A 15,609-nucleotide genomic window follows, 5' to 3' on the forward strand; every position below is an offset into this window, starting at 1 on the left:
TGGCAGTGGACGTGTATGACCAACTATTGTGTATTTTTTATACCGCAGGCTTTGTCCATAGCCTCAGTAGTGCATAATGTAGGCACCCAAATACCAACTTGGGGCCCCCTTCTTTATTCCCCATTACTAGCATGGTTGTTCTTTGTTAGCCCTTCTTCTACCATTCTGGGAGGGGGAGGTCTGTGTGTGTGTATTTTGCCTTTGGCGGGAACAAGTAGGTATCCCCGCCCAGGCCCCAGTGTCTGGCCAGGCAGGAAGTGGAGGAGGAGTCTTCCACCCCCTTGTCCTGATTGGACAGCTACTCGCTTCTTTCTGTAAAATGCTGAGAGAGATTGCAGTGTGTGCTGGAACTGTATAAAAGGTGAGGCTTCTGGAGTGTAAAGCAAGTCGACCACAGGAAACAGAAGTAACGGAAGAAGAAGACAAGAGACGCCTGCAGACCGGTTGCAACACAGTGAAGCGACCACTGCTGTCCTAACCCGGTTTTCTATGCTACAGAGGAACTCTGAAGAGGACGACTCCTTCCCTTTGGCTGGTGGGACCAACCAGTCCCAAGATGAACTTTGAAACTAACCATCTCCCAAGGTCCTAGTAGTTTCCAGAGCTGCGGAACCCCAATACCAGGAGACCTGCTGCCCATTTTTAGTGCATTATCGTGGAAAGGCCGAATCCGTCCAAATCTGTGCTGAACCCGTAAGGACACTCCAGGGATCCGATCCAACTCACCCAGTCCCCCTCACCAGAGTGTGGGACTGAAGGAAATGAAGATTAACTGGACGATCGGTGTCCTTTGTTGGTGCTGCTGAAAAGGCGCCAAAACCGCAGAGTGAACCAAGAAGTTGCTGAAAGTCGTGCCACAGGACCCCTTGCAAGACTGTTGCTGGAAGACACTGTTCATTGTCCTGCCTTTCGTCACCAGACCAAGGAATCTGGAGGTCGGGTCCAGGTCTGTCTCATCACAGAGAAGCCAACACAAACACTTTCTTCAAACTCGAGGTACTGTGGGAAAAAAGGAGTTGCTTACCTGATTCTGAAAAGTCGCTCCAAAGCATTGAGTGCACATTGAGGTGCCCAGGGAAACCCCCTCTTACCTCTGACCTAAGCCACTGCTTGTGTTCCCTTTTCGAGTCCGTTTTTAGATATCCTTTGTTAGTTGCTAACTTGCTGCTTCAATAACTTTAGACACTGGAAGAAATCCTCAGGAACTCTTCATTTATCGCTGTTCGCCAAAACTTCAAGCCCTCTCCGAACTGCCTTTAGCTAGGGTTGTGTTTTTGGACTCAAAAGACTTGCCAGGTGAAGAAACTGTCCCTAAAACCTTGAACTAAGCTCCTGTTATTATTTATTTTCCTCCCTTTAAATGACTTTTCTATATGTGTTTGCAGAGTAAATGCATTACTGTATAACCTGCTGAAAACCACATGAGTGCGCAATTACCGATGATACGATAACCTTGTCTTTTCCCTTTCTAACATTGCTTCAAATGTAACTGTGAACAAATACAAAAGTGAAAGTGCCCTTTGAAGTGTATTATCTAGCATTCCTAAGTGTTCTGCTGTTACCGTCTGAAGTATTTAAAGTGATTCTGGTGTAAATATGAATATATATCTTTTATATAACTATATGTGTAAGTGCTTCTTTGCTGTGCCTGTCTAGCTAGGATTCAGAGTACTTACCTTCAGCTCACATCTTCCTCTTAAGATAAGCCTGACTGCTCTGCCACACTACCAAGAAAGTGAGCTGGTACAGACTAATACTAAGAGTTGGGGGGATCTACAAACCACTGGGATAGCTTACTAAAGTATTACTGCCAGTAGGACTTTAAGAAACCTCCCCTAACATGGGTGAACGCTATTTTGCTTTTCAAGGTCCCACCCTCTGCCACTCATTGCATTCCCACCCTCAGCTCGAGGACTTCTACATCCGCTTCCTGCGTACCTGTGCAGTTGTTTTAATGTCCGCCCCCATTTCTGACCACCTATCTCTTGGATTTCACTCTCTGAAGCTATCATTAGATCGCATAAGCAAGCAACATGGATAAATGAAAACATGTGTTGTATCATGTTTTATAGGTATGAAAGGGTTTTTTAGTAACTATACTTGGGATACAAGTTTGTGTGCTCTACACAGTGCAACATTCCTGGTTTTAGTATTTCTGCCTAAATTATCAGAAAGGTGTAGCTATTTAACAGTATCCGTAACCACAAGAGGCTGTTTTCGTCACATGGTGGAGTGATGCACAGGAATGTGAATGTTCTGATGACTGATACAGGAAGTGGCCTGGAAAAGAGTGTGCACTCGTTGCTGAAGACTTGTTTCCCACTCTCTTCTATTTACAGGCCAAGCCAAGTCGCCTTCACTGTTCCCACTGTGACGAAACCTACAGCCTGCCTCAGAATGGTACCATTAAGCTTTACAAGGAGCTACGCTGTCCGCTGGATGACTTTGAACTGGTACTGTGGTCTTCTGGGTCCCGAGGGAAGAGCTACCCGCTCTGTCCATACTGCTTCAACCACACACCCTTCCGGGACATGAAGAAAGGTAACCAATTTCTTTTACTAACATAAAGGAGCCTGTTGGGCACAAATATGGTCTCTGTTCTTCACTGACATAATGGAACATTTTGGGCACAAATAGGGCTGATTCGCTTTACTGGTCTAACAGTGTGTGGCAGGCCGAAATGGTTCCACCACTCTAACCGACCTAGAATGTCCCTTACAGAGTAGGCCAATTATTTCTCTCACCCAGCGTAGAATAGTGTGCACACATGGCAGTTCCTCTTGATTGACCTAACACACAAATAGGGCTATTACACTTTGCTCGCCTAGAGGAGTAACACACAGTGCTACAATGAAAGTCCTAAAGTGTGACTCGCGTTGAGTGCCCTGTCATTTTTGCTTTTTTTGCTCATTGTTCACCAACCTCTTTCCCAGGGAGTCCTCATCCAGGATGCCACCAGCGGTGTAACTGAGGGCTTTATTCAGAGTGTGGCAGTGCGGTAATACGGTCTTGGTAGCTGGAACACTACCATATTTGCCTCTGCAACAGTTTAATAAGGAAAAAGACCTTTATCAGTTTCTACAATAATACATGAATGACTTTTTTTTTATTTGCACTCTGTATTATTGATGGGACATGCAGATCAAGAAGTTCAAGAGAAACTCTGTAAAACTTCCTGGTTTTGTGTGGACGATATTTCCTCCATGCAAAACGGTTACCACGTATAGTAATTACGACTTGTGGTTATTTATCGCTTCTCATGGAGTCCAAAGGGACTCCAATTGGGGAAATTAGATGCCATGATTGGTTTGACGAGGAGTGCAGAGGAGCTAAGAAAAACCTATTATGTTGCACAAAGGATGTGGAAGGGGTCAAATATAGTGAACCCAAGCTCATTAGGTTCTATTTTCAAAACCTTGATCACTTGGGGTGTAGGGGGCTTTATTCTTTTATGGAGGCGGGCATAAATACAGTGCTGATTTTTGGAAGCAGGTTGCAACAAGTGCAATAACGCGTGGAAACATTCAGGGATGCATTGGCAAGGACACCTGCCACATGCACTTAAAAAAATTCAGTTGTATGAGGAAACTAGGCAATGCCCAAATAACGACAACCTTACCACAATACAGTGGCTTTTATATACTCTAACAAGGTGTTAAAATTCACAATGTTGGACATACACACTGCTAATAGTTTGCCGAAAAGTGGAAAAGCTCCAATACCAGACAAAATTCCAATTGACGTTTTCAAATGTGAGCGGGATATTTGGGAGCTTATCTTTTCCACCTTTTCCTGCTTTCGTTGCCATGGAGCTAGTGCTTGGTTCTTGGACCAATCTGAAAAAGTACCTCTCTATTAGAAGGGGGGGTCCAAAGACCGAGCTAATTATCTTCCTATATCATTGTCGGATGCCTCAGAAGAAGTCTTTGCAAGGCAGTGCTTGGGCATCTGCTGAACTGGGTAAAAGAGAACAATAGAATTAGCCACCTTCAGGCAGGCTTTCTAAAGGGCAAGAGTACCATAGACCAAAGTTTTCGACTCTCCCTTATTCTTCAGAAATATTTTGGCAAGAAAACTCTGTCTTTGAGATTTGAAGATGGCTGTTTAACCAATACCTGGCACTCCTGGCCCACCGCATAGCTGCTCTCTGCCCCAACTTTCAGTGCTAGGCAGATGACACTCAGCTCATCTTCAGGCTACCCTCGGCCTCCTCGTCTATTTCCCTCATCTCTGATTGTCTGCTATCCAGAGGTAGTGTGCCGCCAATGACCTCTGCCTTAATGCCAGTAAGCCTGAGATTCTCCTCATCGGCACACCCGCTCCCTCCATTCCTGTAGCTCTCTGGCCTGCCTCCCTTGGCCCCCTTCCTGCTCCCACCTGCAAGGCTAAAAATCTCGGGGTCATCTTCGACTCTACTCTCCTTCTCTCCTCACATCTCTGACATCTTTGACATCTCTAAGAAGTCACACTACCAGCTACTCCTCCTCAGAGGTATTCTTCCTTTCCTCTCCTTCCCCCAGAAGCTCACTGTCTCAAGAGCTATGGTTCTCTCCAGGCTGGCCTATTGCAACATCCTCTTTCTAAATCTGCCTGCTTCTACTCTCCGCCATCTGCAACTTATCCAGAACAGGACTGTAAGACTTGTCCTTGGCCTCAAGCACAGGGATCGTATCTCTCCAGGACTGAAATCTCTGCACTGGCTCTCAATGGCTGCAAAGATTAAGTTCAAAACCCCCTGCATAGTTCACAAGGCCTTCTGGGGCCTGGGGCCTCAATACCTTCAACTCTCTCTTCCTAAATACCTTCCTTCTTGATCTCTTCGCTCATCTGCCTCCAATTCCCTCAGGGTCAGTCGCTTCTCCAAGCAACGAGTTGGTGGTAGATCTTTCTTCACTGGGGCCTCCCTCTGGGACAGCCTCCCTGAAACTTGAGAATCATCTTCGGTTCCGGAAGCACCTCAAAACCTTTCTCTTTGCGTCTGCTTTTTCTCCTCTCCCTTGCTGATTTCTTGGCTGACACTGAAACTGCACTGCTTACCTGGCCACCCTATTATCTCGGGCCCGGTCCACTCCCCCGCCAGTCACACTCTTGCACTGCTTTCCTGGCAACCCCTGCACTTGGTGACTGTTTTGTGTATCCCTATGGTCCCAATTCCAGCACTTGACACTGGACGTCTGCACTTACCCTTTCACTTGCCACCTGTTGGCTGTACTTTTACTTATTGTTTATTGCCTTATCCCATGTACTGCACTGTCCTCTTCCCCCGTAGCCCCCGCACTTCTCCTCCTTCCCCTTCCCATGCACTTGCGCGATCTGAATGATACTTCGCCTAGTAGGATCATTGTCTGTCTTCCCTGTTCCCCCTCCCTTGCCTCGTCGCGCCTCGAAACACTTGTGTATAGGCGCGTTATAAATGCTGTATCATATCACATCGTTTGACAGATTTCTAAGGGGGGTATTTTGGGGCTCTTAAAAAAGCAGGTATACCTCTGCATCTTTTTAGAGTAATTCAAAGTCTATACTCTAACAACGCAATATTTGAAGGTGTAGCGCTGAGTTAATATGGGATGTGTGTAAGCCACCTCCTCCTTCTGCATCTTTGTCAATAGTGTGATTGAACTAACTCTCCAACTGAAGGTGGGCGCACACCTCCCAATTGGCGAAAGGCAGGATACCACTGCTATTATTCACAGATGATGCGATTTTTACTTTCAACATCCCCATCTGGCCTAAAGAAATCAACTGCCAGCATTCAATTACTGTTGCTCAGGCATGGGGCATGAAATAAATCTCATTAAAACAAAATCAATGGTTTTTCATCCGGCATGCAAAATGACCTCTGAAACTAGAGTCATTCAAACGAGATGAGACCAGAACAAGTCATCTCTTATGACTACTTGGGAATACGATTTACTGGGAAATGCAGCTGGACTGGCCAGATCTCAAAATCCAATATCGCACTAGAGAGAACCACTAACGCAATGTTTTGTTTCTCACAGACACACGGCAGTGGCGCTCTAACCCTGGTACTTGACATTTAAAAGATGCAGGTGAGATCTACAGGCATGTATGACTCTGAGATATGGATTACTGCAATGTCCTCTTCGCTGGCACTTCAACACAAAACATTCACCAACTACGATTCATCCAGAACAATGCAATCCGAGCGGCCCTCAACATCCCTAAAAATGACAATATAACTGAGGCATGAAGGAATACCCACTGGTTGCTATCAAGGAAGGGATCATCTTCAAAACACTCTATCACCTATCAATGCCACCCCAACTCGGCACAACCATATCTATCTCAAAGCTTTGTCAAAGCCCAGACCGCCACACCTACCAGGAGGGCCTATGTACACAGACTCGTCCTACCCAGATAAAAGTGAGCTAAAAGTGGTGGCGCTAGCTTCCCTATAGTAGCCGCTCTTCAATGGAATGCACTCCCACCTCACTTGAGAGTTAAACAATAATATGGGGTCTTCCAAAAAGGCATGAAAATGTGGCTCTTCACCTAGTGCCTGAGCTCTGTTTGTTCGCTTTCCCTGTTCTTCTGTTCCGTAATGTAAGAGTACCTGGTTGTGACAGCGCCTCAATGCCCCTGGGTTTTGCGTGCTTAATAAATGTAAAACTAAATAAATATGTATGGGGGTATTGAAATGCATCTGATTTAGCTGTAGTTCAGTGCTAGGAAATATTTATTTTTAAGGCAACTTTCCCTCCATATTCTATGTACCCCCAAACGTGTTTCTATTGTTTTTGACCTGTCCTCACTTCCCTGACCTTTTTGCTAATCTGTTATGGGGAAACCAAGTAGTCCTTCATATTGTCAGTACTGGGAAACTGTTTCCCATTTTTCTTGTTTGCCAAGTTACATGTTTGGGTAACTTTTTAACATTTTACCCCGCATCTTCCAATGCACTACAATGGGGTTACTTTTGTGTCACCATAGACTCCTTTTAAAATGTATACATATATTTTAAGGGATTTTTGGTTACTTTTAAATGTATCTAAATACAAGCTGGTGGCAGCAGATCCCTTTTTACAATGTGTGCAGTATTTTTAGTGTGCCCAAACACGTTTACTGCATTTGGCTGCTAACAGTGGCTAGTGGCCAAAGATTGCAGTGCCACGAGATTCTTCAACTTTGGCCATATTGTTATCTGGCCTTCTTTAGTCGGCAAATCCCTTATATGGTCATGAATTCACCCAGGAAAGCTGCTGCTTTCGCAGTGTACTGCTGACCTGGTGTGTGTGGACCCAGGAAGTGGGTGGGACTGTCTGGCCCCAGTCCACATCCGTGGTGCCAGAGAGTCTGGGTGTTGGGCATGAGTGAAACCCACAGTGGTCCCTGATTGGACCACTTCTGGCTGTTTGAATGGTGCAAATCCTTACCATTGGTGAGCTTGGTCTTGCTTCCAGCCTGTTAGGGAGAATACTCAGAAATGTGCTAATTCCCTTCTATCTTAGAGACCCCCCAGCTCTTTTTGCTGGACTTCAGGACGTTTAATTTCTAACCTGGATAGAGTGAGAAGTTTTTCACACTCTTCCATGTATTTGGCTATGATTTGGACTGTGTTTCTTTTGACTTTGGAGTCTGACAAACTCCATAGGCATCATCTTTGTACGATCGACACAGTGCTGTCCTTAGTCTCTCATCTAGCAGAGTCGGGCATTCATGTCCTCTCATGCAGGCCTTATCTTTTGGCTGTTGCCACCTATTTATCCATGGACCAGTGCTCTTTGTCACTATCAAATCCAGTGGTCAAAAGGCACTTTGCGGGTCTAATGCGTCTTTAACCTCCTGTTCGCAAACCGCATCTGACGTGTGATCTGAATGTGGTCCTTACGGCCTTATGCCATAAGCCTTTTGAGCCAATGGCTATGGTAGATCTTAAGTACCTTTCGTGGAAAGTGTCCTTCTTGGTCGCTGTGACTTCGGCAAGACGTGTGAGTGAGCTCCAGGCTTTGTCGGTGGAGCATCCCTTCTTGGTTTTCCACAAGGATAAGGTTGTCCTGAGCATGAATCCTTCTTTCCTGCCAAAGGTGGTCTCTGATTTTGATTTAAATGGCTCAATCTCCTTGCCCGTCTTCTTCCCGAACCCAGCTTCGGAAGCCGAGTGTGTTTTGCATTGCCTGGATGTTAGAAGAGCTCTTAAGTTATATCTGGACAGAACATCTGAATTTAGGAGTTCTTCTCAACTATTGGTGATCTTTGGTAATCCGCAGGGTAAACAGGCCTCCAAGGCGACTATTTCCAGATGGGTTGCTGCCTGTATTATGGAGTCTTACACTGCTCAGGGCATCCAGCCTCCTACATTGTGACACACAGTACCTTCTCTTGGTTAAACTACTGTTTCCAGGAGCAGTGGTGAAATTGACTTTAACTACATTTTGTAACTTTGTAGACCCAGCACACACTATCTTCCAGAGAGTGCTGGAGAGGTTACTTAGTATCCCCTTTGTCTACTTTCTCATGTAACATTTTTATGTTACCCTTTCTACAATTAATGGCTGGTGACAGTGGTTTACTTTATCCTACCATTGTGTGTTTTTACTGCGGGCTGCGTTTGCAGCTGCAGTATAGCACCCATGGGTGCCCATTTTGTCAAAATGGCCTGGTCTTTTTTCGTCATTTCTTGTTGTAACAGTCCTTCTTGAGATTTACTCTGCATGCCAAACCAGGTTTGGTCCCTTTGTTCGTTTTGTCTTTGGTGGGTTTCACTGGTGAAGCCCGCTGTTATGACCGGTAGTCAGGGTACTTAATAAGGCGACTGAGGTAGCCAGCTGTGATCTTCAGGTTACTTTAATCAGGTTGCATCCCAACGAGGTAGGAGGTAAAGTTCAGGGAAGCCCACTGGCTTTGACCACCCCGGTTACATCATTACCAACTGCCCTGGGTGGATTCTCATACACTCAGCATTCCAGTTAGTCACACTCCAGGCCTTCGATTCATGACCTCACACCTACAGACATACAGCATGCATTCAGGAAGCAGGATAAAGCAGGGAATAAACATATAATAGGAATGTCATTCCTAACACCCGCCTCTGGCTCCAGCGTGTCTGGCAGGGCAGGAAGTGAGGGAGGTGCCCGAAACTCCCTGTGCTTAGTCTCCTTGGTTACAGGAATGCACCGAAAGGTGATTGGCTGGCTGACTGTCCTTGGAGGACAGCCACACTTGTGTGAGTGACAGCAAGTTTTGCGAATGAATGGCAGACACTTGCATAAAAGGCAAGGTCTTTTGCAAGGAAGGCAGAGTCGACCACTGGATGAAGGAATCTGAAGAAGAACTTGGAAGAGACGCTTGCTGCAACTCCTGGACCGCTGGTTTGCCTGGTGAAGCCCTGCTGCATTGCTGAAGCTCCAAATTCGCCTCGACTAGAGATGCCCTGCAAAGGATGACTCCCGACCCCGAGACGAACTCATCTGGAAATCATCTCGTTGGTGGCTGTACTACCATTGCTGCTGCAGGAACAAAGAGCCAGGTAGAGGAACACCAGAATCGAGTGCATTGTTATTTAAGCCGGACCCGAGCTCCAGAAATATCCTCCGACCACCCTTGAAATAGGGCTGACCAAGCCTGAGCCACCTCAGAGTGCTGGACCCTAGAAGCAAGGAAAGTCCACAGGGTGTCCAAGAACCATGGTGGTGCTATTCGCGAGAGCTGAAACCGCGAAGTGCCGCTGATCTGAACTTTTCTCATTGCTGCTGCCAACCTTCGAATCGTAGTGCAGGAGTCCTCCCTCTTGTCCCCACGACTGAGGCCCAGGAACAGAAGCCAGCTGGAACCAGTTTCTTCAAATCTAAGGTACTGTGAACTAAGGGGTAGTTACCTCTTGCTGTGTAGCTTGCTTGCTCTCAGTTGAGACTTGCATTAGCTGCCTTTTGCAGAGTTGCTTGTAGCTTTGCCCTCCACAAGCTTCCCAGCTTGTGGCCCAAAATGTGAATTCATTTTCTCCAAAACTCTCTAGAACATTGTGCAAGACTTTTTACTTCCCTTCAAGAAGTGCCTCAGCTCCCCTTGACTTTGCTGAAGTGACATTGGCTGTCGTTGCTTCCTGAATACTCTTCTAACCTCTGACCTTGTGGTTTAACTAGCCCTCCAAAAAGTCATACATTCTTTACATGTATAGCTGGGAAACGGTTAATCTACATTGCATTGGGGGGTTCAAAAGTGCTTACCTGTTTGAGAACTTTGTTAACCATTGTTTCCTTCCCTAACCTTTTCCTTTTGACACCAAACTCAGCATTCTCGCAATGTACCTGTGATATATCAATGTCCACAGTGTCCTAGTTAGTGAAGTCATCTCAGGGTGTAGGAAATGTCTGTGTGCCATCCCAAAAGGGTAGCTACTGATTTATTGAAACTGAGACTGTGTATTTTGAAGAATATTTAAGTGTTACACATTTGCTCCCTTCTAAAGAAGGCTTAATGAACTGACTGTTAAATAATTGTTTAATCAAGAAACCTTGAGTGTAAGTGTTATTTGAATACTTGTCACTGTAAAACTCTGTTGCAACCCTACAGCTCACATTGACCCCTCTTGAGATAAGCCTGGCTGCTCAGTCACTCTACCAACTTGTGTAGTACAGACTTATACCAAAGGTTGGGTTACCTAGTGCCAAGAGGACTAGGCTTGTGCAGTCTCCCGCAGGGTACTGCATACAATCTTGCCTAACAAACATGAAGGGAGAGAATCCCAAGCTGCTGAGGTGGCCCGTAAACCATTCAAGGTTTTGACTTCACCATTGAGCATGGGCCAGGTGCACAACATAGCAATGCTGATGGACTGTCCAGAATGTATAACCGACTGTAACAGGAAACCCATCCAGGGGTGGATTAGATCTGCCGGTCCCTGGTTGGGTGTTGGGCATGAGTGAAACCCACAGTTGCCCCTCGATTGGACCACTGCTGGATGTTTGAATTGTGCAGATCCTTCCCATTGGTGGGTTTGGACTTGCTTCCCGACAAGATTTAGGATGCAAAGAGGACTCCTGCAGCCATTTACTCAGATATGTGTTGGAGTGAAGTAGCCTGTAGTGAAGAGCAGCTGACTGACGATCCACCTGCTGGACAGACCAGGTCTCCATTGGGCTACCTCGGTAGAATCGTCACTGTTCCAGTTTTATTCGCCCGGAACTTCGATGTTCATCAGCTTGTGCCGCAAGTGTCCTTCCTACCAAATTTTAGCTTCCCAGCATCAAGGTCTGGAAGGCCTTCTTCAATCGCTGCTGGAAAGATGCCTGATGTTGCCCATGTGCGGTAGCCGTTGCTGGTAAATTGTCCTGAGGAGGTCTGCATCAGTGCTTTTTGCATTTCTTTTTCGCAAACGGTTGCACTCTGCTTCTGGACCCGACCAGAGGAATTCTTGCATCTGCAGCTCCTGGGCATCTTTTACCGGATCTAGCTGAGGGAAAACCTACCTCCAGCGATCCCCAGTTGACCCAGTTGATCTCCCTAGTCACTAGGGAAAATCGGAGTCAGGGGGGTAAGTAATTGCAACGCATTCACCTCCACCTGTTCTCCTTAGTGTAAACCTTGGAATAAACTTTGGTTATTCCATTCCATCGCTTTTTGATCGGTTGATCGAAAAGTTGTACATAGAGATAGGAAAATAATGTTACTGACCTGTAACGTTGTTGAAGTATCTTCTGGAACATTTTCACTACCACAAGAACTCTTACTACATCTGTGTCTCTCCTAAGAAAAAGCTTTGTGACCTTTGGGCACAAGGCCCATACATCATAGAGATTGGACTTCTACAGTTGTCACGGGATGGCACCCTGTTAAGAGTGGCACAGGACACCCAGGAAGGGTTTGGGTGGTTGTGCCGAAGTAAGGTGGACAGATAAGTACACACACAGCTGAAAGTAATGAGAACGAAGAGTAGGCAAGTGTAACAAGGAATAAGGTACAACAGAATGGATTCCCTCTAGGTGTGTATGCAGATATAGGAAAAGAGTATTCCACGGACGTTAGGAAAAACTCTAGCCTTCTGCACAGTTTGCTATAACAGAGGCCCACGCTGTTTGCTCATGACTTGGAACAACAGGTATGGCTGGCTGTAACGTAGAAACGAGACAAGGGAAGGGGCAGAGGTTGCCTGATGGAAACCAACAGACAAGCTCTGTACAAAAGGGTCTACAAACAGTACAAGAGAAGATACTTACAGACAAATCCAGGCAAAGGAAGTTGATAGCAAACTAGCAGAAGGAAATGAAGGGAAATTTGAATAACATGATTGGATAGCAGAGGACGGTATGGAACAAGTTTGAGAGCTCAGAGGAGCAGGAAAGCAATGAGTAAGCCCACAGGAGCAGGGCTGTAAGGTAGGAAGCCCAGAGGGAAAGGGCTTAGGGCAGTAGAGTATAGCAGGCTGCACGGCAAGGAGTCCAGAAGGCCTGGGCAGCAAGGAGTGAGCCCAGGGGAGCAAGGCCGCTGACTGAAGAAGGCTGCAGAGGACTGTAGAGGGCTGCTAGGCTGAGAACCCAGCGGACAAAGGCTGTAGGTAACAAGCAGCGGAGCGTGATCGGCTGCAAGGTAAGAAGCCCCGAGGACAAGGGCTGTTGGCAGCAGAGAGAAGCAGGCTGCGTGGCAAGGAGCCAGAAGGAGTAAGCCCAGAGAAGCAGGGCCGCTGACTGTAGAAGGCTGCAGAGGACTGTAAGCTGCAAGGTAGGGAGCCCAGAGGACAAGGGCCGTAAGCAGCCGGAGTGAGGCAGGCTGCAGAGCAGGGAGCCCAGGAGACAAGGACTGTAGGCAGCCGGAGTGAGGCAGGCTGCAGGGCAGGGAGCCCAAAGGACAAAACTGTAGGCAGCCGGAGTGAGGCAGGCTGCAGAGCAGGGAGCCCGGCAGTGCAAGGGCGGAGGCTGAAAAACAGCAGAGCGTGATGATCGGCTGCAAAGCAGAGAGCCCGGCAGGGCAAGGTGGGAGGCTGGAAAGCAGCAGAGCGTGATTGGCTGCAAAGAAAAGAGCCCGGCAGGGCAAGGGCGGAGGCTGGAAAGCAGCAGAGCGTGATCGGCTGCAAAGCAGAGAGCCTGGCAGAGCAAGGGCGGAGGCTGGAAAGCAGCAGAGCGTGATCAGCTGCAATGCAGAGAGCCCAGCAGGGCACTAGATCCAAAGCCGGAGTAAGAAGGAACCGCATACAAGATCCGTAGCTCGAAGCAAAAAGGTGCCGGGAGGACTCTTAATGCAAGAGACTTAGCCCCTACAGGCAGCAGCTTTTATACCGCCCTGCCCAGCACAGAGGCAGGCTAATTGGTCGCACCTGGATCAGCACACCTGCATACAATCTGCCTCCTCCCTCTCTGTTCCTGAGCTGGTGGAAGCAGAGCTGATCCCTAGGGCTTCTGGGGATTGTAGTTCCGATGATGACAAATAGGAATAGCCAGGAATAGATAGTTAAAGCCAAGTGCATTGTGGTAAGTGTAGTTTGTTGGGAAAAATGGAAAAGCACCAAAGTCTCGCAAATGGGAAATAAGGTCAAAGAAGTGAATAGCGGTTGATCCAAGAGTTTTCTGTAGATAAATGAATAACCATTAGTCCATAATGATCGCCAATGTAGGCGCCCATGGCGTAGGCATGACAACAGTTAGGGTGTTATTCTTATTAACTGGTTTAATTCTACTGCATCACTACTTACCTTCTTTAGTTACCTTTACCTTCTAAGTTATTATATCCGAGCTCTGCGCACGTTGGACCATGGTTGCAGAGAAGCATAACCACATGGAAAGCCATAAGAGGTTTCTGAAACCTGCGAAACCAGACTAAAAACCTACCACTACAAGTTACCAACATTGTAAATAACGGTTGGAACGCATATCAAGGTTCTCCAGCCTGGGGTATGGCATGGATTCATATACTCATGAATATTCCCATTCGTCATTCCGGGAATCCCCGGTAAAAGAATAAACAGTTTCTCCAGCATGGGGTCTGGCATGGATTCACATGCTCATGAATATTCCCCGTCGTCAGGCTGGGAATCCTCGGTAAAGAAAAAACCAGTATCAGTTTCGTTTCTGATCTGTCTTTCGTAGTAATAACCAATCACTGGTCTCTGCGTCATACTGACCACAGCCAATGACTGCCCTCTACCTAAGCACCGCCTCTGGCAGCCATCTTCAGATTTTTACCGCACGTTCATGTGTTGGGATCCTCGTGCTATTGCTCTCGAGCGTTAGTGCTATTTTTTCGCGCTTTTTCACAAAAACTTCGATTCTTTCGGTCAAAAGAGCCTCAAGCTCCACCGATCCTACATCCGATCAACGGGGACCCGTGTCGGATTCATCTGTGCCCCTCAAGGGTGAAGATTTCGTCGAGCTACACTTCGGAGGACTCCAGAAGCTTCTCAGGCCCGGTCTCGGAGATGGCCCAGGAGAAGGGAAGCTCGACGCCCGGAAAGCTGTTCAGGGCCTGCCCTGGATGCCAGCTGCAGAACGTCTTCAAGGAGGACGAACACTCTTTCTGCCTTTACTGCCTTCATGGGGACAAGACGCACGTGGAGAAGGACTGTGCGTTTTGCGGCAACATGTCGGAACGGACCATGAAGGACCGCCATCAACGTCTCGCCAGCTGGCTGGAGGGTAAGAGCCCGTCTGGCGAGAAGAAGAAGAAATCTGAGCGGTCTTCTAAGACCTTTGAGGGCGCCCCGGCGACGGGGGCCCAACATAAGGCCAAGCACCGCGAGTCCGCTGGCACCGGGAGCGCCGAACGGTCGGGCTCTACGGGCGCCAGGCAGGGTGCACCCTCCCCGGCACCATCAACCACGAGCCAACGCTCTGGGTCGGGTAAGAGGAAGGCCGAGCACCCGGCGAAGCTCCTGGAGAGACCCCGGTCGAGCTCTAAGGCAGAGGAGGAGCGTGGCAGTGCCCCCTCCCTCAAGGATAAGGCGGTGAGCGCACCTAAGGTGGTGAAGGCCTTGATCCATTCGACCAAGCCCTCTATCGAAACGGTCGCGGCGGCCCTGGCCCAGCCTGTGGAGGCTGCACCAGTGGTGGCGGCCTCGGGGCCCAGAATCTCCCTGCCTCCTCGGAGGGAGTCTTCTTTCGTGCCCATCGATAGGACCCCCGTGAAACCCTCCGTGGGGAAGAAGGGGGGGGCAGGGCGTCGTCGTAGATTCGGCCTCAACCTCAGAAGAGGAACTGATCGAGGTCTTAAGCCACGGCCTAGGCGTGGAACAAGACCAGCCCGTCGGAATGGGCCCCGACGCAGGTGACGACGACGACATCGTCGAGGATACCGACGGGGCCCCTGCTCGCCCGTCGGATTCCCCTCTGCCAGCGCCGCAAGACAACTCAGCGGCCATTTTGTTGGCTATACAGTCCTTATGCTCCGAGATAAGGACGAGACTACCGTTACCGACGGAGGAACCTCTCCCGTCGGGGGATCCAGAACCGGGACCTTCTGGTGTTCCCCCTACCAAGAAAAGAAGGATTCATCCACCGCCTCCTTTTCAACCGTCGCGCCCCGTCCAGCCCTCCTCCCCGTCCACCCGAGGGGATGATACGGGGACTGACACGGCAGCGACGGGTACGGACGACGAGGCATACGACGAGGATTTTCCGTCGTCGCCTCCCACCAGGGCTTCTCCGCCCGACGAGATTGGATCGT

General features: G+C 48.2%; 1 protein-coding gene across 7 annotated transcripts in view; it reads left to right on the forward strand.

The window, feature by feature from the left end:
* The window catches only part of TOP3B (DNA topoisomerase III beta), a 636,381-nt gene that overhangs the window by 560,738 nt on the left and 60,034 nt on the right, over window positions 1-15,609 (forward strand). For all 7 annotated transcript variants that reach the window (XM_069619981.1, XM_069619976.1, XM_069619978.1 and 4 more), the window contains one exon: window positions 2,340-2,541. In XM_069619981.1, the coding sequence (XP_069476082.1) occupies window positions 2,340-2,541 (202 nt within the window). The remainder of the gene's footprint in view (window positions 1-2,339; window positions 2,542-15,609) is intronic.

Source organism: Ambystoma mexicanum, chromosome 10 (genome assembly GCF_040938575.1).
Source record: "Ambystoma mexicanum isolate Mex_15411 chromosome 10, UKY_AmexF1_1, whole genome shotgun sequence".
Taxonomy (NCBI): Eukaryota; Metazoa; Chordata; class Amphibia; order Caudata; family Ambystomatidae; genus Ambystoma; species Ambystoma mexicanum.